This window comes from Rana temporaria, chromosome 9 (genome assembly GCF_905171775.1).
Source record: "Rana temporaria chromosome 9, aRanTem1.1, whole genome shotgun sequence".
Taxonomy (NCBI): Eukaryota; Metazoa; Chordata; class Amphibia; order Anura; family Ranidae; genus Rana; species Rana temporaria.
Genome location: NC_053497.1, coordinates 168,817,909 through 168,837,858, shown reverse-complemented (window position 1 = coordinate 168,837,858; position 19,950 = coordinate 168,817,909). Strand labels below are relative to the sequence as shown.

Sequence of the window (19,950 nt, the reverse complement as noted above, 5' to 3'; positions counted from 1 at the left end):
TGTACCTCCATCTTCTTCTATGACATCACCGGGAAATGGCTGTCTCCTCCTGGTTCTTAAAGCCATCCCCTGATGATGTGCATGTACCTCCATGTTCTTCAAGGACATCATCAGGAGTTGGCTGTCTCTTCCTGGTTCTTGTATCCACCACCCCCCCCTCGATGACATGCACGTACCTCCATCTTCTTCTATGACATCATCAGGAGCTGGCTGTCTCTTTCTGGATCTTGTAGCCACTCCCCTAATGACATGCATGTGCCGCCATCTTCTTCTAGGACACATCGTCAGGAGTTGGTTGTCTCTTGTAGCCACGCCCCCGATGACATGCATGTACTTCCATCGTCTTCTAGGACATCATCAGGAGCTAGATCTTGTAGCCACCCCCCTGATGACATGCATGTACCTCCATCTTCTATGAGGACATCATCACAAGCTTGCTGTCTCTTCCTGGTTCTTGTTGCCACCCCCCCCTGATGACGTGCATGTACCTCCATCTTCTTCTAGGACATCATCACAAGCTTGCTGTCTCTTCCTGTTTCTTGTACCCACCCCCTGATGATGTGCATGTGCCGCCATCTTCTTCTAGGATATCATCAGGAGCTGGCTGTCTCTAACTGGTTCTTGTAGCCACCCCCCCTAATGATGTGCATGTGCCGCCATCTTCTTCTAGGACATCTTTAGGAGCTGGCTGTCTCTTTCTGGTTCTTGTAGCCACCCCCTGATGACGAGCATGTGCCGCCATCTTCTTCTAGGACATCATCAGGAGCTGGCTGTCTCTTCCTGGTTCTTGTAGCCACCCCCCTGATGACATGCATGTGCCGCCATCTTCTTTTAGAACATCATCAGGAGCTGACTGTCTCTTCCTGGTTCTTGTCGCCACCCCCCCCCCCCGATGACGTGCATGTGCCGCCATCTTCTTCTAGGACATCATCAGGAGCCGACTGTCTCTTCCTGGTTCTTGTAGCCACCCCCTGATGACATGCATGTACCTCCATCTTCTTCTAGGATATCCAATTGTGAAGAGGGTGTGGGGGTTGGTAGGAGTGATGTGACGGAAAGTGGGTGGGGAGGGTCCTCTTTGAAGGGGCAGTCCACCCTAAAACTGACCCCAGAAACTCCAGCACTTTGATGGTGTGATGTCCTTCCCTAGGCTCCCAGCTCTGACTACCTATGGGAGGCTCTCCCTCTGACTTACTTTTTCACCTATGGCACCTTACAGAGGATGCAGCAGAAGGAGTGAGACTTGGTGGTGGAGCAGATGGAAGAAAGGAGACCTCACTGTTGCATGTGTAAAGGGATAGAAGAAGGTAGGAGATGTCACAGCCTGCCTGTGTCCATCCATAACTACAAAGTAAGTTTTTGCTGGACATAAATCAGGACAGGACAGGACATGGGATGCACAGGCAGCAGAGCAGACACAGAGCTGCGCCATATTACCAGGACACAATCAGCAGGTGTTCCCATCCCCCCTCACCTCAGCCATCTCTGACACCTCTCTGGTCCCCCAGACACAGCAGCCACTCAGCTTCCGCCTTTACTTCCGGGTCCCGGACTACAGCCCCCAGAATCCCCCGTCCGGTGGCGGAAGTGAGGTCAGGGGGCCGGCTCAGAATAAAGGTGACTGACGTCACTTCCTTTTCCTCTCTCTTTCCCTGCAGCTGCCGCCATGGTGAGTGAGATTGTGGGGAATGGAAGGGGGGAGCCGGCTATCCGCCGCCATCCGTGCTCGGGGACGGTGTGCGGAGCGCCATGGGGGTGTCTGTGTGTTCGGGGGGTCCTGCTAAAGCGGTCTGGAGGGATATCGGGGGGAGTTGCTGTGACTGGGAGAGATGTATGGGGGTGAAAGGTCTCGGGGGTGATCTGAGGGGGTTCCGTACAGGCCGGGACTGAGCCTCGCTGTGTGTACGGAATCCACAGACTGTCCATGAGATCTCCCACAATCCTCCTCTCATGTGTCCCCCTTCCAGGACTGTCCTATCAGAGGGAGGGCCTGCTGTACAACGCCACAGTATATGTGCTGACATCTGTATCCTCATAACAAGCTATTCTAATGTGTGTGTACTGAGCTCACCCCCCATGGAGCTACTACATTGCACCCCTCTGTACCACTACATTGCACCCCTCTGTACCGCTACATTGCACCCCTCCATAGCTGTGCTCCCAACCCATGGTGCTACTACATTGCACCCCTCTGTACCACTACATTGCACCCTTCTGTACCGCTACATTGCACCCCTCCATAGCTGTGCTCCCAACCCATGGTGCTACTACATTGCACCCCTCTGTACCACTACATTGCACCCCTCTGTACCACTACATTGCACCCCTCTGTACCACTACATTGCACCCCTCTGTACCTGTGCTACTACATTGCACCCCTCCATAGCTGTGCCACAACCCATGTTGCTACTACACTCCACCCCTGGTTCCTGTACTCTCGGCCCATGATGCTACTACATTTGCACTCCTCCGTACCTGTATTCCAGCCCATGTTGCTACTACTCCCCCCCCCCCCCCTGGTTCCTGTACTCCCAGCCCATGGTGCTACTACATTGCATCCCTCTGTACCTGTGCTACTACATTGCACTCCTCCATAGCTGTACTTCCAACCCATGGTGCTACTACATCTCCCCCCCCCCCCTGGTTCCTGTACTCCCAGCCCATGGTGCTACTACACTGCACTACTCCGTACCCGTAGACCTCAGGGGGTGGACTGTGGCCAACGGGAATATCATTTTTCTGGCATCAGTGGGAGGCAAACTGTACCCCATGAGAAAGATGCCCCGTTGGTGGTGGTCAGACTAGTGTCTCATATCAGGGGGATAACTAGTACCCCCAAGGGCTGGATATAGGGAGATCTGAATGGCCGTTCCTTCAGAGCGCATGCGCCAGTCATATCCCCGGCTCTGAATGTAATGTCAACGGCTCACGTTTAAGAGATATTTACACCACTTCTAGATGAGACTTATGCTGGCCATACACTATACGAAAATTCGGACAAAATTCTGTCGTTCAGAAAGATCTTTGGTTTTTCAAACAGTTAATGGGCATAAAATCGTCAGGGCGTTTTTGAGTTGAAAAAACGAAGGACAAGTATGCAAATTTTCTGCCGAATGAACGATAAATCGGAAGGTTAATGTGTTTCCCGTCCGAACTTTCTGCACTAAGTATATTTAAAAAAATAAAAAAAAATTATTTATGTTCACTGAACGGTTTATCAGTCATTACATGATGGCACTATCGTTTGCGCTCGCCACCCAACGTTCGTTTTTTGAAAGTTGGTTCGGACGATTTTTTCGTGGAGTGTATGGCCAGCATTATTATAGACTTGCCAATAGAGGAAGTTTTCTGCCCCTTTAACTGAAGGTGGAATAAGTTGGTTGCTATGTACAGATGCTCCAATTCAGTTAAAAGGGTTGTAAACCTTTTTGTGTGTGTGTGTGGGTTTTTTTTTTTACCTTAATGCATTCTATGCATTAAGGGGGTTGTAAAGGTAAATTCCCCCCCCCCCCCCCCCCCTAAATAGCTTCCTTTATCTTAGTGCAGTCGTCCTTCACTTACCTCATCCTTCCATCCTTATTTCTTCTGTCTGTAACTCCACACCGTAATGCAAGGCTTTCTCCCTGGTGTGCAGTGTCGTGCTCGCCCCCTCCCTTGGACTACAGGATAGTCGGGACACTCTCTACGTTGCAGATAAAAGAGCTGTGTGTTAGTGGGCGTCCTGACACTCCTGCTCGCCCCCTCAAGAGGCTTTCTCCACACCATGGAGAAAGCCTTGCATCACGGTGTGGAGTTACAGACAGAAGAACAGGAAGTGAGGATTTCTCAGAAGAAATAAGGACATTTAAAAGCAAAATGGAAGGATGAGGTAAGTGAAGGAGGACTGCACTAAGGTAAAGGAAGCTTTTTAGGGATTTTTTTACCTTTACAACCCCTTTAAGGTGAAAAAGCACCTCACTGTCATGGCACCCCCCCCCCCCCTCTTTCCCCTCTTCTCTGCAGAGTCTGGCCGTTGATTAGCTAGATCAGTGTTTCTCAACTCCAGTCCTCAAGGCGCCCCAACAGGTCATGTTTTCAGGCTTTCCATTATTTTGCACAGGTGATTTGATTCGCTTTACTACTTTAGTAATTACCACAGCTGTTTCATCTGAGGGAAATCCTGAAAACATGACCTGTTGGGGTGCCTTGAGGACTGGAGTTGAGAAACACTGGGCTAGATTGATGGCAGCACAGCCATTGGCTCCCGCTGCTGTCAATCGCATCCAGTGACGCGGGACCGAGTCATACACTCTGAGTCTACGGACGCCAACTGTATGACCCGAAAGGTAACCCCCCTCGGCTAAGAGCTTCCCAGAGGGGGATAGATTTAATGGGGAGGAGCCAAGACGGCTACCGTGGGACCCCAGAACTGGAGGTTCGGGCCGCTCTGTGCAAAACTGACTGCACAGTGGAGGTAAGTATAACATGTTTGTTTTAATAAAAAATGCTAGTGCATTGTTGGTTCACTTACCCTTTCCTTCGAGTTCCCTTCTAAATTTTTTATTTTATTTTTTGTCTGAATTTCTCACTTCCTGTTTCTCCTCTGTAAGCTTTCCACCATCATCCGAGCCGTTCTGGCTGGGGGTTAGTCAGCCAGAACAGCTTACTGAGGAGAAACAGGAAGTGAGAAATTAGGACAAAAAAAACATTTAGAAGGGAAATGGAAGCAAAAGGTAAGTGAACCAACAATGCACTAGCTTGTTGGTTCACTAACCTATTTAGAAAAAAAAACCTTTACAACCCCTTTAAGCTTTGAAAATGAAGCTCATTGGTTGCCATGAGCAGCTGCTCAAGTTTTTTTTGATTATCCTCCCCTCCATGTATTTGATATATTAACCAATCGGATGAAGCACAGCTGGTTTGATCAGCAGCCTTCCTCTTGTCTGTCTGGTGTGTGTGTGGGGGGGGGGGGAGGGGGTTACAGCACTGCTGGGCAGTTGTATCCGATGTCTGAATATCCCCCATAAGGTAGCAGGGACAGTTCATGTATTTGTCAGACTTCACTGTTCTTGATTGCCATTAACTTGTGGTCATTCTCCTTTCCTCCGCAGTCTCTCGTAATCCCGGAGAAGTTTCAGCACATTTTGCGTGTCTTGAACACGAACATTGATGGGCGCAGGAAGATCGCCTTCGCCATTACAGCCATTAAGGTGAGCTTTCATTGGCTATCGTGTTGATGATTTCTGCAGCTTCATGGCCCAACCCACTTCCAAAATATTTCATTCTCGTATTATTCACGATTTTATATAGCGCCAACAGTTTACAGAGAACTTTACAATGTATAGGGGGGACAACACAATTGCAGTACAGTTTAATACAAAAGGTACAGGAGGGCCCGGCTCATGGAGCTTACATTCTAAAGCAGGGATAAGCAATTAGCGGACCTCCAGATGTTGCCAAACTACAAGTCCCATGAGGCATAGCGAGACTCTGACAGCATCAAGCATGACACCCAGAGGCATGATGGGACTTGTAGTTTGGCAACAGCTGGAGGTCCGCTAATTGCTTATCCCCGTTCTAAAGGGAGCAGTGCTGGTACAAAAGGTAATGGCTGCAGAGTGATTTGATGGGGGTGGCTCAGGGACGGTGGTTAGGTGGGTATGGGATAGACTTCTCTGATTAAAGGAGTTTTCAGGGATCTCCTGAAAGTGGACAGGGTAGGGGCTGATCGGACATATTGGGGCAGGGAGTTCCAGAGGATGGGACAGGCTCTGGACAAGTCCCGAAGGCGAGCATGGGAGGAGGTAACAAGAGAGCTAGAGAAGCAGGAGGAGCAGAGGAGATGATTTGGGCGATATTAGCAGATGAGGTTGGAGCGTCTCAGGATTTATTGTAGTCGGCAAGAAGATGCACTTCTTGTCAGGGCAGGAAGTGATGGAAAATCTCTCCAATACAGACATGTTCAGCAGAATGAAGAATAGTGAAATGTCCCAGAAGTGCAATTTGAGAAACTTTTTGTGGGAAAACTGTAAAATTCTTGTGTTTTGTTGCAGGGTGTTGGAAGGCGTTACGCTCACGTAGTCCTGCGCAAGGCTGACATTGACCTATCAAAGCGAGCAGGAGAGCTGACTGAGGATGAGGTGGGTCTCCAGGTTGTGATGTAGCGCTCTGTATGTGTGTGGCGTCTTGTCTCGGCTATATTATAATTGTCACTGAATCTGTTCGCAGGTTGAGCGTGTGGTCACCATTATGCAGAATCCTCGTCAGTACAAAATCCCAGATTGGTTCTTGAACAGACAGAAAGACATCAAGGATGGCAAATACAGCCAGGTAAGACTGCGCACTGCAGTATACATTAAACACAATGGGCCCAGATTCTCTGAGTCTGAGCAGTCGTATCTACGCGCCTGATTCTTAGAATCAGTTACGCATAGATTTCTATTGGATCCGACCGGCGTAAGTCTCTTACGCCGTCAGATCTTAACTGCATATTTACGCTGGCCGCTAGGGGCGTGTACGCTGATTTGCGCCTAGAAATATGTAAATCAGCTAGATGTGCCAATTCACGAACGTACGCCCGACCGTTTACGTTAGGCTTTTCCCAGCGTAAAGTTGCCCCTGCTATATGGAGGCGTACATGCGGCGTACCAATGTTAAGTATGGACGTCGTTCCCACGTCGAATTTTGAAAATTTTGCGTAAGCTGTTTGCGAATAGGGCTGGGTGTCATTAAGTTCACGTCTAAAGCATTGGCTTCTTGCGGGTTAATTTGGAGTATGCACACTGGGATACTTTCACGGACGGCGCATGCGCCGTTCATAAAAAGCGTCATTTACGTGGGGTCACATAAAATTAACATAACACACGCCCACATTTGAATTAGGCGGGCTTACGCCGGCCTATTTACGATACAACGTTCGTTTGAGAATACGGCACTTGCCTGTAAAAGTTACGGAGGCGTAACGTAAATAGGATACGTTGCGCCCGCACAAAGATACGCCAATCTACGTGAATCTGGGCCAAAGTGTTTGCATGTTGGGGCTTGTTTACACTTTCTTCAAAATGTATGATTGGACATGCTGTGTGTCAAATAAAATGGAAAGCTTACAGTCCTGTTCACCCACATGATACCGTAGCTTTCTTGGTGCTTCAAAGCCTCCATAGAAGTCTGTCAAAGATCGATGGCAGCACCTGTAGCTTTTGATGCTCTTATTCAGCTTGAGCTCTTTGTTTTGGAGGTATTGCAGGTATGAGAAATCCCAGAATGCACTGGGAAACAGAAAGGCGTCATCGGCAGTCACTTTGGTTCATTAGTGTATATTGAAGTGTCTGGTGCAGACGTCGCATATGGAGTGGGGGGGAGATGGGGGCACTTTACTGTTTTTGTGGCCACTAGCGGGGTGCTTTTAACCCCCACTAGTGGCCAAATAAAAGGTTAAAAGCACTGAGGCACTGCCCATTGATTTGAATGGGCAAGGGCGCCTGCATAAGCGATGGTATAGGTAGATCGTTGAGACCAATTAAGCCAATGTGACCAGTTTTTGTTGGAGGATAGACAACCTTCACAACATGTTCATATTTTGCCGTGGGTGGGCACTAGGTTGATTACTTTGTTCTTGGTTAGTTGGTCAGTGGATTTCCGGTGTCTTACAATAGTTCTCACTGCTAGGAGAATGAGTTGTTATGCAGTGGAGATGTATGGTATCAATGCCTATGTAAAGCAGAACGGCAGTTTGCTCACATAATTTGTAATAAAAACATCTTTGCCATTCTGAAGATTCCCTCCAACTGCTTTGCATATTTTATATATACTGTGATTCTGTACTTGCCAAATATGCTGCAGAAATCTCCCTCCACTGAGTCTGGCTGCAGCCATTTTAACTGTTGGCAGCTTAAGATGCTGCCTGTTTACTTGGTGGATACACACGGGCACACATCCAGCTCTGCAGCTCTCATCAGCCCTCTTATGACTCATGGCTTCCTGGCAGACTCTGGGCGAGAGAGCTGTGCATGATAAGCCTGGGCTAATGACCAAAGTGGGCTGTATAAGTATTTACTGGCAGGAAAAAATAAATAAAAATAAAATTTATCCAAAATTAAAACTATGGCAGAAGAATTGATAAAAAGTTGAGAAAAATCACCGAAGGTCCACTTTTTGTAATTTGAGATTTGGGATGCCGGTAACCTCAGATAGTAGATGAGCTATATATCTCTGCAAAAGTTGATCTCTGTGCACTCCCAAAATATGTAATGGTCCCTGGTGATCCGCATTCTCTCCAACATGAGGGTTGAGGGGTTGTCATGAATGACTCTGGGAAAGTGACCTACCATCTAAGGGTGAGTTCCCATAGGTTAGAGCGAGTTTCTCTGTGGGTGGAAGTTGTGCCATAGGAGATGATGTACTAAAGGATGTTATGCTCTGTAACATGTAAAAGAGGGTGATACTGTTGGTGGATACGTTATCGTTGAGTGCAGCTACACTTTCTCTGGTAAATGTTTGAAGCACACAGTGGGTTATTTGAAGTAATCTGTGGTAGGTGTAATACACCGGCATTATCTGAGTTTCCATTGACTCCTATGGGGAAACTCTGATATACAAATGCTTTGGATTACAAGCATTCTTCTGGAATGGATTATGCTTGTAATCTCAGGTGCTTCTGTATACCTTTCTCTTGCCATGAGTTTAAGGCTGCATTCACATCTAGGCGGACGAAATCGCGGCGTTTTGTCACCGCAAATCGCGGTAAAAATAGCGGCGTTTTGTACCGCGATTTGCGGCGACAAAACGCCGGTATTGTCCGCCTAGATGTGCCCCAAGATTACCCCCTCTATGGAGATGATTGCCATCTCCTAGCCGAACGCTCGAAGACGCCTGGAAAAAAAGGTCCGGGACCTTTTTTCACGCGACAGGCGTCCGGCGTGGAGATGTGAACCATCTTCATAGAGGGACATCTGTTTTGAGCCCTCTGGCGGCAGCGGCGTAGCGCTACAGGCGTAAAAACGCCTAGGTGTGAATGGGGTCTTAGTGAAGGTTGGGTACCAGCAGTGCCATTACTGAGAAGGGAAGAGGTAGTCTCTGACTTTAATAGCGTGTAATGTAGGGCTGCAACTAACGATTTTTATATTATATATTATTTGGATGATTATTGTTTCGATTAATCGGATAATGGCCTTAAAAAAAAAAAAAAAATTGCATTTTTTTTTTTTTTTGGGCCAATTTGTTGTTGGGCGGATTACAAAACACAAATTGCCGCAAAAACACATTATATGCTTTTCTGCAGCTTCTCCATTGAAGTAAATTGAACCAAAAAAAATAGCACCGTTTTGTGTTAAGTCCTTGCCCTTTCCAAATACGCAGCAGCTGAAAAAAAATCATGGATGTGAACGTGTCCCATAGGAAAACATGTAAATGAACTGCAGTGTGTTTCTGCAAAAAAGCACCAAAAAACAGAGGTGTGACCCCAGCCTGAGATGTTTAGTAACATAATGGGGTTAAAAATAAAAAGTACAAAAAGAGCAAATCACTACTGTAAGGGGTTCGGTTTTTTTACTGTGGGACAGTGAAAGTAATATTTACAGAAGCGAGGGCTAATTTTTTTTTTTTTTTTTTTTTTTTACCCATTAGGTTACTGGCCGATTAATCGATTATGAAAATTGTAATCGATTAATTTCATGATCGATTAGTTGTCGATTTATCGATTGGTTGTTTCGGCCCTAGTGTAATGTAAACACAAGATTCAGCAATATAAGGTCCTCATTTGGAATGATTACTCTATATGTTCTATATTAAAGGTATTTTGTTGCTTTTTTAGGTCCTGGCCAACGGTCTGGATAACAAACTTCGTGAAGATTTGGAGAGGCTGAAGAAAATCAAGGCGCACAGAGGCCTGCGTCACTTCTGGGGGTGAGTGACAGATTTTTTATTTTTTTTAAAAAGTTTTGTGTCCCTGTAGCAATTTGTTGTTGCAAGTTTTGTAAACAAACATTGCTCATATGTTGGGGATATTAAGGCTGCATTCACACCTAGGCGTAGGGCGTACAGGCGATTTTTACCGACGTTTTTGTCGCGCGTATTCGCACAGTGGCGTTCGACGTTTTTGTACTTTGTCTTTTTCCATATTAGCCAATAAGAAAAATGATCATCCCTGACATCACTTGTTGCTCTCCTAGGAATTTTTTATTCCTCTTCCTGGGTGAATATACCTCTTCCGGATTTCAGCAACACAGGCATCAAAACGCTTGTACAAGCGCGTGTTTACGCGCAATACGCGCGTATCAGGCGTTTTACATTGACTTCAATGTAAAAAAAAACGCTCAAATACGCGCATATCGCGCGCTAGGAGCGACAAAAAAGGGTCCGGAACTTTTTTGAGCTACAGGCGTTTAGGCGTTCAGATGTGAACCATCCCCATTGCCTTTCATTACTTTTCGTCCCTCTGGCGTTTGTGCGCGTCGCGCTACAGGCGTAAAAACGCCTAGGTGTGAATGGAGCCTTAAGAGCACCAGTCACCTGAGACATTGCCATTCAGTTATCTGGGTTCTCAGACCTGCTTTTAAGCTGAACAAAATATATTTGGGTGATACAGCACCAGTGACATTTAACCTCCTAATAATAAAGGGTATCCTATGTCATGCTGGTTACTGTATCTTCCCTGCGGTGAAGCCGAATACCACACATTGCAGTGATCTTCTGGTGTTGCGGGTATGAAAAGTGGTCCATGTCCGCCCTCTGTATTTCTCACCTTGTCCATTCAATATCATCCTTGTTCCCAAGTTACCAGGCGCTTGAATAGAAGGAAGGTAAACAAGATCTCCCCCTGCACCATTTTTTAAACCAGCGTCATGCTGTGGACGGTGGTTACGCTGTGGTGCTACAGAATCCTCTTCTCTCCCAGATATCTGCCCCTGCTCTGTTTATGAGGGGCTGTTTGGGTGGATTGAAGGACATGGAAAAAACAGGATATCCATTCAGAAGGCTTTTTTTTTTTTTTTTTGTAAGATTATGTATATGCAAGCTAATAACAGTTGGTGCCCTATCACACTTCATGCCCTTTTAACGCAGCATGCAGGACTTTCCAAAGTGCAGCAGTGTTACCGGTGTCACAGGATTTAATGTAGTGGGTTTTCATGCGCTCTTGTCACCTTGGAAAGGCATGGCAAAAGCACACAAGTGTGAAAGGGGCCTTTAAAGTGATTTAAAAAAACCTGTACATTTACAAAACAAAGATGTCTATACTTGCCTGCTCTATGCAGTGGTTTTGCACATAGCAGCCCTTATCTTCTGGGGTCACCCGTGCAGGCTGCATCCATTGACATGAATGGTGGCACTGAGTGCTGCCCCTCACTCCCATGTCACCAGATTTGTTTGACGGCAGTGGGAGCCAATTGCTCTTGTTGCTGTCTCTCCAATTGGCTCTAGGCTACTTTTCTGTAGCAGATTTGTTTCCATAGCACTTGGATATTGGATTATTGCCTCTATTGTGTATTGGTAATTAGGCTGGTATATGTATGGGTAAACATAAAGCGGTTGTGAATCCCCAATGTTCTTAAAAAAAAAAAAAACTGCAAAGCAATGGCATAATGTGCTAGTATGTGGTGCATACTAGCACATTATGAGATGCTTGCCTTGGAACGAAGCTCTCCAGTGCTGAATGGGGTGACATGTTCCTCTGTCTTCCAGGTTCATGAGTTTAGGCTATGTGATTGGCCAAAACCGCAGTTATGTCACTCCCAAGCATGCACTTGGGAGCTGCCTTTTCTGGTACAGGCTCTGGCACTGTAAGCCGGACCTTGAGAGCACAAGCGCCAATGTCTGCTGCATGCACTCCTAAACGGTATGTTTGTGAGATATTCACAGTACCTACCGGTAAGCCTTATTATAGGCTTACCTGTAGGTACAAGTGGTGGTACAGAGTTTACTACCAATTTTAAAAGTACATATCTGCAAAATCTTTCCCCCTCCTATTAAATACTTGAGTACCTAGTAATTTTTTTGTCGGTGTTGGCTTGACTGACAATTGCTTTATCATGCAAAACTTTATGCAAATGTTTATTAAATTTTTTTGGTGATTGAGCTTTCTTTTGGTATTAAAGCTGAGTTTCAACCAAAAACTGAATCTACGCCTTGTCCAGCCCCTCAGTCTCTCCCCCTGGGAGACAAACGGGTCCATAAAAGGCATCAGGGATCAGTGACTGGCGCATTTGCAGAAGGGAACCAGGCTGTGAAGTAGCAAGGCTTCACTTCCTGATTTCCTTACTGAAGATGCTGTCACCTGGACAGGTAAGTGTCCTAATATTAAAGGGGTTGTAAACAAAAACAAAAAAAAAAACATGTTATACTTGCCTCCATTGTGCAGCGCGTTTTGCAGAGTGGCCCCGATCTACATCTTCTGGGGTCCCTCTGCGGCTGTCTCTGGTTCTCCCCACAAGAGAGCTTGCATTGTGTGTAGTCCTTGCGGCCGTGCTCCCGTAATACAGCGAGCGGCCATAGCCGCTCACTATATCACTCGGCCCCTCGCCGCGTCACTGGATGTGATTGACAGCAGCGCCAGCCAATGGCTGCACTGCTTTCAATCCATCCCCTCTAGCAAATCAGCGGCCAGGCTGAGCAGTGAAGAGGATCTCTGGACCGAGCGCGGGACTTTTGAGGGGTCAGATAAGTATAACGGGGGGGGCGGTATACTCTGAAGTTTTTTCACCTTAATGCATAGAATGCATTGAGGTGAAAACTTTTTCCTTTACAACTGTTAGTCATCAGCTGCAGTATTTGAAGCTGCTGGCTGAAAATGCCACCCTTCCCCATTTCTGGGAGACTGCGCCACCCCTCTGCAGTTCAGCCTTCCTCCACTGCCGGGCCAGGTGGAAAGCGCATTCGACATTAGGGAACCAGCTGTGAAGCCAAAAGGCATGTATTTTCTAGCGGCGGCAGCAGCATCCAAGAGCCAATCTGAATCTGCTTGGAGGGTGTTGACATCGCAGTGTTCTGCTTTTAATTTCTGTAGTCATTCTTGGTCAGCAACTCAGAATTGACATGACGGCCAGGTAAATAAAAATATTCAACTTGATGGTTGGCAATAGCAGTCCATTTATTTCACAGGTTTTCTTTGTTTATTATTTGTAAGCTTAATAAAGTCACTACATGGGTGCGATTGTGGTACCAAAATGTTTTTTTCTGCTTTTGCATTGTTGATGGAATTATTTTTACATGTAATGAGCCTAAATATATTTTTCTTTTCTTCTGCAGTCTGCGTGTGAGAGGACAGCACACAAAGACCACCGGCCGTCGTGGACGCACTGTGGGTGTGTCCAAGAAGAAGTAAAATGTCTGCCTGTGCTGTTTGTTAATAAAGTCTGTTGTAAAACAAAATCAAGTTTGTCTGTCTGTTTTTTGTTGACACAATTAGGCGTGATGTAGAGATTTCTTGCCCTTAAAAAAACAGGAGGATCAACTTGATGATAATGATGTGCAACATATATATTTTGCCCCAGGAGACCTAGGCTGGAAACGGCCTGCCTGAAGCTTAAAGGGTCAGTTAGGGGGGGACCTGTAAGGCAATTTTACAATGTGATAATATGCATCGCATACTAGAAAATTATCAAATGCTTACCTTGGAACAGTGGTCTCCAAACTGTGGCCCTTTGCCTCTGTCCGGCCCTTGGGACATTATTCCTCCAACCGACACCAAGAATGAGGCACTATTTCTCCCACTGACACAATCAATGGGACACTACTCCTGCTGAGACCAATGATAGGACACAGTTCCTCCCAATGACACTGTCAAGTGGTTAAAGTGTGCTTCCAGAAAATATAGGGTGGTGATTGTCACTGTTTCATGGGAGCATTTGACGTGTTGTGTATCTATTTACTTGGTGTTATCCTCCAGTTTTTATTTTATTAATTTTACCAAAAAACAAGGGTGAATTATTGTGATGTGTGCACTGAAATTTTGCAAACTGTTGCACGGATATCATGGGACTAAAAAATAAAATAAAAATTGAGCTACTGCTATTTCTCTTCTGTTCATTGACGGACACAGCTGCCGTTGACCTTAGGGTTATATCCGCTTCCTTCAGGAGAGTTTAGGCAGAAAAAAAACACTTTAAGTGTTAACACTTTCCTTAGTGCAGCTTCTCCCAGGGGGGCGTGGCCCCCCGGGTAACGACAGGAGAGGTCAGGCACTCTGGAGTCCTGTACTCTGGAAATGTTGTTCTTGCGTTTTTTTTTTTTTATTTTTTTTTTCCCCTGCTTTTTATTTTGTTCCTGCATTTTTGAATCCTGTGATTCTTCTATCAACAGCCGACTCGGTGACATGCTGGGTCTTGACTCTTGTGGTCCCCCCATGTTCAGCCATCGAGCGTGTGCCGGCCCTCAGCTCTGGGTCGTTCACGACAGGCCCTTCTGCTCCGGGGCGGCCGGGGAACATTTTGTTCTAGGGCACACATGTGACCAGCCTTTATGGCTTTGTCACTGTGTCTGGCCGACAGCCATGCCATTTATGCGGACGTTGGTTCTGTCTGGGATACCTCCAGCTGGTGGTCGCAGGACGGGTAAGTAGTGGACCCTTGCTCAGGTAAGGTGGTCTGGCTGGAATTTTCCCCTGGGAGGTCGACTGAGGGTTTGCCCTGCTTTCCTCTCTCCCTTAATTCCTTTCCCTCCTTTCCCATTTGGGTAGCTGATGTGAGGGGGGGGGGGGTTTCAGGGGTCTCTTCATTGCACCGGGGGCTGTGTGTGTTCACTGCAGGAGGCTGTGTGTGTTCACTACAGGGTCTTTTGTGTGTGTGCTGCGCTGTTTTTGCTGTGTCACTGTCTTTTTAAATGCGCAACGGCCGCCATTTTGCCTTAGTCGCGCTTTCTATGGCTCGGCGGCCATTTCCCTGTGGTCCTATGGTGTTTTTTTTCTATACGGCGGCCATCTTGGAATTCCGTGTGGCCGTTTTTAGCGCTCGGCAAGACCGCAAATCTTTCTGAGGGAACAGACAGCAGCGCGGTCGGCTCTCGGCATGCTTCAGACTCCTGGGCTCGCGCTGCACCGGGCGGGGTGGTGAGTTCCCTGGGGGCCCCCATACTCTGTGTAACGACCGGGAGGTGACCGTGGGTGGTCTTCTGCTTTGCAGTGGGGTGACACATCGGTGGGGCACTATGGAGCCTGGGCAGGTTCTTCTTCCCCACACATGCCTGAGTTAACCCGTGATGCCCCTCCCCCTGCCACATCTGTAGGCTGCCCTGGAGGTTTTTTCTCACCAGGTTTGAAGCAACTAGTGCCCGGATGGGGGGTGAAAAGTGCCCCCTCCCTGAGCTTGCTTCTGGGGATGCCTCTGACACAGAACCATGCCTGGCTGTTGCCCCTGCCTCTGGTTCTGTAGTGTCAGAGGATGCGGGCTTGACCCACGCGGACAGGGAGGCTAACTGTTTCAGGGTCAACTACTGACAAGGAATTTGTTGGAGCTCTTATTTCTGCGGTGCGTGAAACTCAAAGAGGTTTTGGCGGAGGCACCAGATGTGCCGGTCCCTTTTGGGTTCCGCAAACCACCGCGCACTACAAAATGTGTTTCCTGGTGTTCCTTATTTGGACATTTTAGTGTACAAGGAATGTGATACGCTGCAGAAAGTTTTTGCTTTGAGGAGGACTTTGTGAAAGACTGGGTCTCTCCTCCTTCTGTGGACCGTGTCCAGATTGAGCAAAGCCTACACGTTACGTGGAAGGGGCTCCTGCCTTTAAGGACCCTGCTGACAGAGCGGAGGCTGTGGCCCGCTCCCTATTTGCTGTAGTGGGTTTGGCGTTGAGTCCGGTTTTGGCTCTTGTGTCACAGACTCTGACTGAAAGGGTGTAGCTCCTGCTGCAGGAGCTGGAGGCACAGGATGCTTCCGAGACCTGTAAGGAGAGTCTGACACGTGATAGACACGTCCTCTAACCCTGAGCATCTCTCAGGAGAAGGTCGTCCAGATATCCTACGATCGCAATTCCTCGCTGCCTTAGCAGGGCCAGTATCGGGGCGAGCACCTTGGCAAAAACCTGTGGTTCCAATGCCAGGCCGAACAGGAGGGCCACAAATTGAAAGCGGTCCTCCCCGACCGCAAATGGGAACATGCAGGTATGTGTCCATGATATCCAAGGACGCCATGAAGTCCCCCTGATGGAGTGCTGCCATCATCGAGCGAATCGACTCCATCCTGAATTTTTGTACCTTGACAAAACAATTGAGGGCCCTGAGGTCCAGGATTGGACGGACCCCTTCCTTCTTGGGGACCACAAACAGAAGGGCTCTCCTTTTCTGCCCCAAGCGTTTTTTTTCCGTGCGCCCAGCACGGCGGGTATAAAGACGCTGAGGCCCCGCAGTGGGGCAAGGCGCCTGGTACCGCAAGCCTGCGGACAAACCTGCTTCCGCATGTAGGTCTGCCCGTGTCTCGGGTGGGGGCCGACGTCACAAATTCTTTCCGACCGTTGGGTTTGCGACAGTTTCCTCGGGGGTGCAAGATATTTTCTCTCTTGTCCACCAAAACGGATTCTTTGCTTCCAACCTCCAGCTTCCTCCAGAACGCTGGCAGGGGCTGTCCAGGATCTTCTGGTCAGGGGAGTAATTGTGCCAGTTCCCTCACAGGAATGGTTTCAGGGGTTTTACTCCAATCTGTTTGTGGTCCCCAAGAAGGAAGGGGTCCGTCCAATCCTGGACCTCAGGGCCCTCAATTGTTTTGTCAAGGTACAAAAATTCAGGATGGAGTCGATTCGCTCGATGATGGCAGCACTCCATCAGGGGGACTTCATGGCGTCCTTGGATATCATGGACACGTACCTGCATGTTCCCATTTGCGGTCGGGGAGGACCCCTTTCAATTTGTGGCCCTCCTGTTCGGCCTGGCATTGGAACCACAGGTTTTTTGCCAAGGTGCTCGCCCCGATACTGGCCCTGCTAAGGCAGCGAGGAATTTCGATCGTGGGATATCTGGACGACCTTCTCCTGAGAGATGCTCAGGGTTAGAGGACGTGTCTATCACGTGTCAGACTCTCCAAGAGTTCGACTGACCTCTGAATCTCCAGAAGTCAGTGTTGGTTCCGTCCCAGAGACTGGAATACCTGGGACTAGTCCTGGATTGTGCCGAGGCGCGGGTTTTTTCCTCGGGGGGGGGGGGGGGGGGGGGGGGAATGGAGTCCCTGCGATCTGCTGTGCAGCAGTTGTCGGCCCAGAAGTGTTAGTCTCTTCGATTCTGCATGAGAATTCTGGGTCTGATGGTGACCTCCTTTGAGGCGGTGCCATATGCCCAATTCCACACCAGGGAGCTACAGAGGGAAATTCTGTCTCGTTGGGACAAGCTCCCGTCATCTCTGGATTCCCAGATTCAGTTGACCCATCTGGTCAAGTCTTCCCTGGTGTGGTGGCTGACAACTGTGGTGCTTCGGACCGGGAAGTCATTTCTACCGTGCCGCTGGACAGTGGTCACGACGGATGCCAGCCTCTCCGGTTGGGGGGTCGTTTGGGGCACCCAGTCAGCCCAGGGGCGCTGGACTCGGGAGTCCCGCCTGCCGATCAATTTTCTGGAGCTCCGAGCGATTAAGCTGTGCCTTGTCAGGTGGTCCCTGGATCTACAGGGCCGACCGGTCAGGATCCAGTACGACACGCCACGGCCGTGGTGTACGTCAACCATCAGGCGGGCACACTGAGTTCAGCTGCCGCGACGGAGGGTCGCGCACATCCTTCGGTGGGCCGAAAGGTCCGTTACGGTTCTGTTGGCCGTGTAAATTCCGGGGTTTTCAGAATTGGCAGGTCGGCTACCTGAGTCGCCAAAAGCAGGACCAAGGAGAATGGTCACTTCACCCGGAGGTGTTTCACAGCCTGTGCTAAAAGTGGGGCATTCCAGACGTGGACCTTCTAGCGTCCCGTCTATCGGAAGGTGCCACGGTTCGTGGCCAGGTCGAAGGACGCGTTGGGGGCGCCTTGGGGTCACTATCGCCTAATTTACGCCTTCCCCCCTCTGAAGCTTCTTCCTCGCCTGCTGCGCAGGTAGCGGACCTGTTGGCAGACGCCCGTCGACCCCTGAGAGAAGATCTTCTTTCGCAGGGTCCGATCTTCCATCCTGTGTGTGTTTTTTTTTTTTTTTTTAGTCGCTGGCTTTATCGGCGTGGCTATTGTGAGCCAGGTGTTGTAGGACCGGGGCTTGTCAGGCTCAGTGGTTTCTACCATGCTGCGTGCACGGTAGTCTACCCCACGCAGGATTTCTCATCGTACGTGGAAAATCTACATCTCTATGTGTGAGGAGATGAAGTGGCACCCCCGTACGTACGGGGTGTCCCGGAGTCTCCTGTTTTTACAGCGGGGATCAGTGGATCAGGCTCTTGCCTTGAGTGCGGTTATGAGTCAGATTTCAGCTCTGGCTGTTTACTTTCAGCGACCATTGCCGGCGCACCCGTTGGTGCACTCGTTGGTGCAGGGGGTCTGGCATGTGGCCCCTTCTGTGGGCCCTCCACTGCTCCCATGGGACTTGGATTTGGTCCTCTCGGTGCTTCAAGATGCTCCCTTTTGAGGACGTTCGAAAGATCCCTTTGTTGACTCTGTCACAAAAGGTGTGTTTTTTTTTTATTTTTTTTTTCTGGTTGCTATTACATAGATCAGACGGGTTTCTGAACTGGCGGCCTTGTCCCGTGAGGTTCCCTACTTAGTCCTTCCTCCCAAAGGTCGTTTTGGCCTTTCACATTAATGTGGACCAGGGGTCAAGTCCTGGGCAAAAAGTGTGGGAACTCCCACCCAATATCCACTTCCCCACCAAAAATGATATGCATATGAGCGTAATTACTAAACCGCATTTTTTTTTTTTTTTTAAAGCAACTTCTTTCTAAATCCAGCGGTTATCGCGGCAGAGCTCCTCAAATGTCTCTTGGAAACAATGACAAAAACTCCCAGGAGACATTGCGGCATCGAGGAAGTGACGGAATACCCGCACACTACCTGATGAATCCATATACAGGACGCAGCCAGTAATATAAAGGATTACTAAGGTTCGCCTGCCCCTGACTCAAGCTGGGCATTGCCGCTTATTGAAAGATTGGCTCGGGCGGCTTGGCTGCTTTAGTCCTTCAAAGGGAACTGCGTTCCTGCTGTGAAAAAGCGCAGGATCTCCGTTCCCACAGGACTTGAGCCCTGATGTGGACATTGTTCTTGCATCCTTATGTCCTCAGCCGAAGGAGACTACTTTACATTCCCTGGATGTGGTTCGGGCTCTTCGTGTGTGTTTACTACAGCTCTGTTCCGGAAGTCGGACTCACTGTGTCAGTGTCGGGTCCTGAAAAGAGTCTGGTGGTCTCGTTGGCCACCATTTCTAGGTGGATCCGTCAGGTTGTGCTTTGGGCCTATGCCCTTAAGGGGTGGGCGCCTCCCTTTCAGGTTACGGCGCATTCGACCAGAGCGATTGGTGCCTCTTGGGCTTTCCGACATCAAGCCTCTGTGTTACAGGTGTGTAAGGCTGCGACCTGGTCGTCGGTCCACACTTTTTCAAAGTTTTACAAGGTGTATGTGAGTGCATCTTCTGATGCCTCCTTCGGCTGCAGGGTGTTACAGGTGGCAGTTTAAGGTTGGAGTTCCTCCATTGAGTAACTCTGGTTTGTTTGGGGTGAAGCTTGGTTTGCTATTTTTTCCCTACCCCTTGAAATTTGACACTGCTTGGGGAAATCTAAGGTCAATGCTTCTGTGTCTGTCCATAAACGGAAGAGAAAATAGGATTTTTGTATTCACCGTAAAATCAATTTCTCCGAGTTCATGGACGGACGCAGCACCCACCCCTCCTTCTGTACTGCATGATGCACAGAGTGGGATGGACCTGCCCCCTGGGAGGGTGTTTTAACTGTTTTTCCTGCCTAAGTCTCTCCTGAAAGTAAGGATATATAACCCTAAGGTCAGTGCTGCTGTGTCCGTCCATGAACTCAGAAAAATGGATTTTACGGTGAGTACAAAAATTCTATTTTTTGTTGTCTGATCAAACTCCA

At 48.5% G+C, this 19,950-nt stretch overlaps 2 protein-coding genes across 2 annotated transcripts in view; one reads left to right on the top strand and one right to left on the bottom strand.

Annotated features, from left to right (window-relative positions):
- The window catches only part of VPS52 (VPS52 subunit of GARP complex), a 59,963-nt gene extending 58,382 nt beyond the window's left edge, over positions 1-1,581 (bottom strand). Inside the window, exon 1 of the mRNA XM_040324966.1 lies at positions 1,475-1,581. Within this exon, the coding sequence (XP_040180900.1) occupies positions 1,475-1,483 (9 nt within the window). The 5' untranslated portion in view covers positions 1,484-1,581. The remainder of the gene's footprint in view (positions 1-1,474) is intronic.
- On the top strand, positions 1,566-13,344 carry RPS18 (ribosomal protein S18). The gene is made up of 6 exons (XM_040324967.1): positions 1,566-1,669; positions 5,091-5,189; positions 6,033-6,119; positions 6,208-6,309; positions 9,791-9,882; positions 13,222-13,344. The coding sequence occupies exons 1-6, from the start codon at positions 1,667-1,669 to the stop codon at positions 13,295-13,297; spliced, it is 459 nt and encodes a 152-aa protein (XP_040180901.1). The 5' UTR covers positions 1,566-1,666; the 3' UTR covers positions 13,298-13,344.
- The last annotated feature ends 6,606 nt before the right edge of the window (positions 13,345-19,950 follow it).

What these genes read in the sequence shown, in the direction of transcription:
- RPS18 (XM_040324967.1), top strand. An exon ending in TCGCCATTACAGCCATTAAG is followed by an intron (nt 5,190 to 6,032) that starts GTGAGCTTTCAT and finishes GTTTTGTTGCAG; the next exon opens with GGTGTTGGAAGGCGTTACGC. An exon ending in GGCCTGCGTCACTTCTGGGG is followed by an intron (nt 9,883 to 13,221) that starts GTGAGTGACAGA and finishes TTTCTTCTGCAG; the next exon opens with TCTGCGTGTGAGAGGACAGC.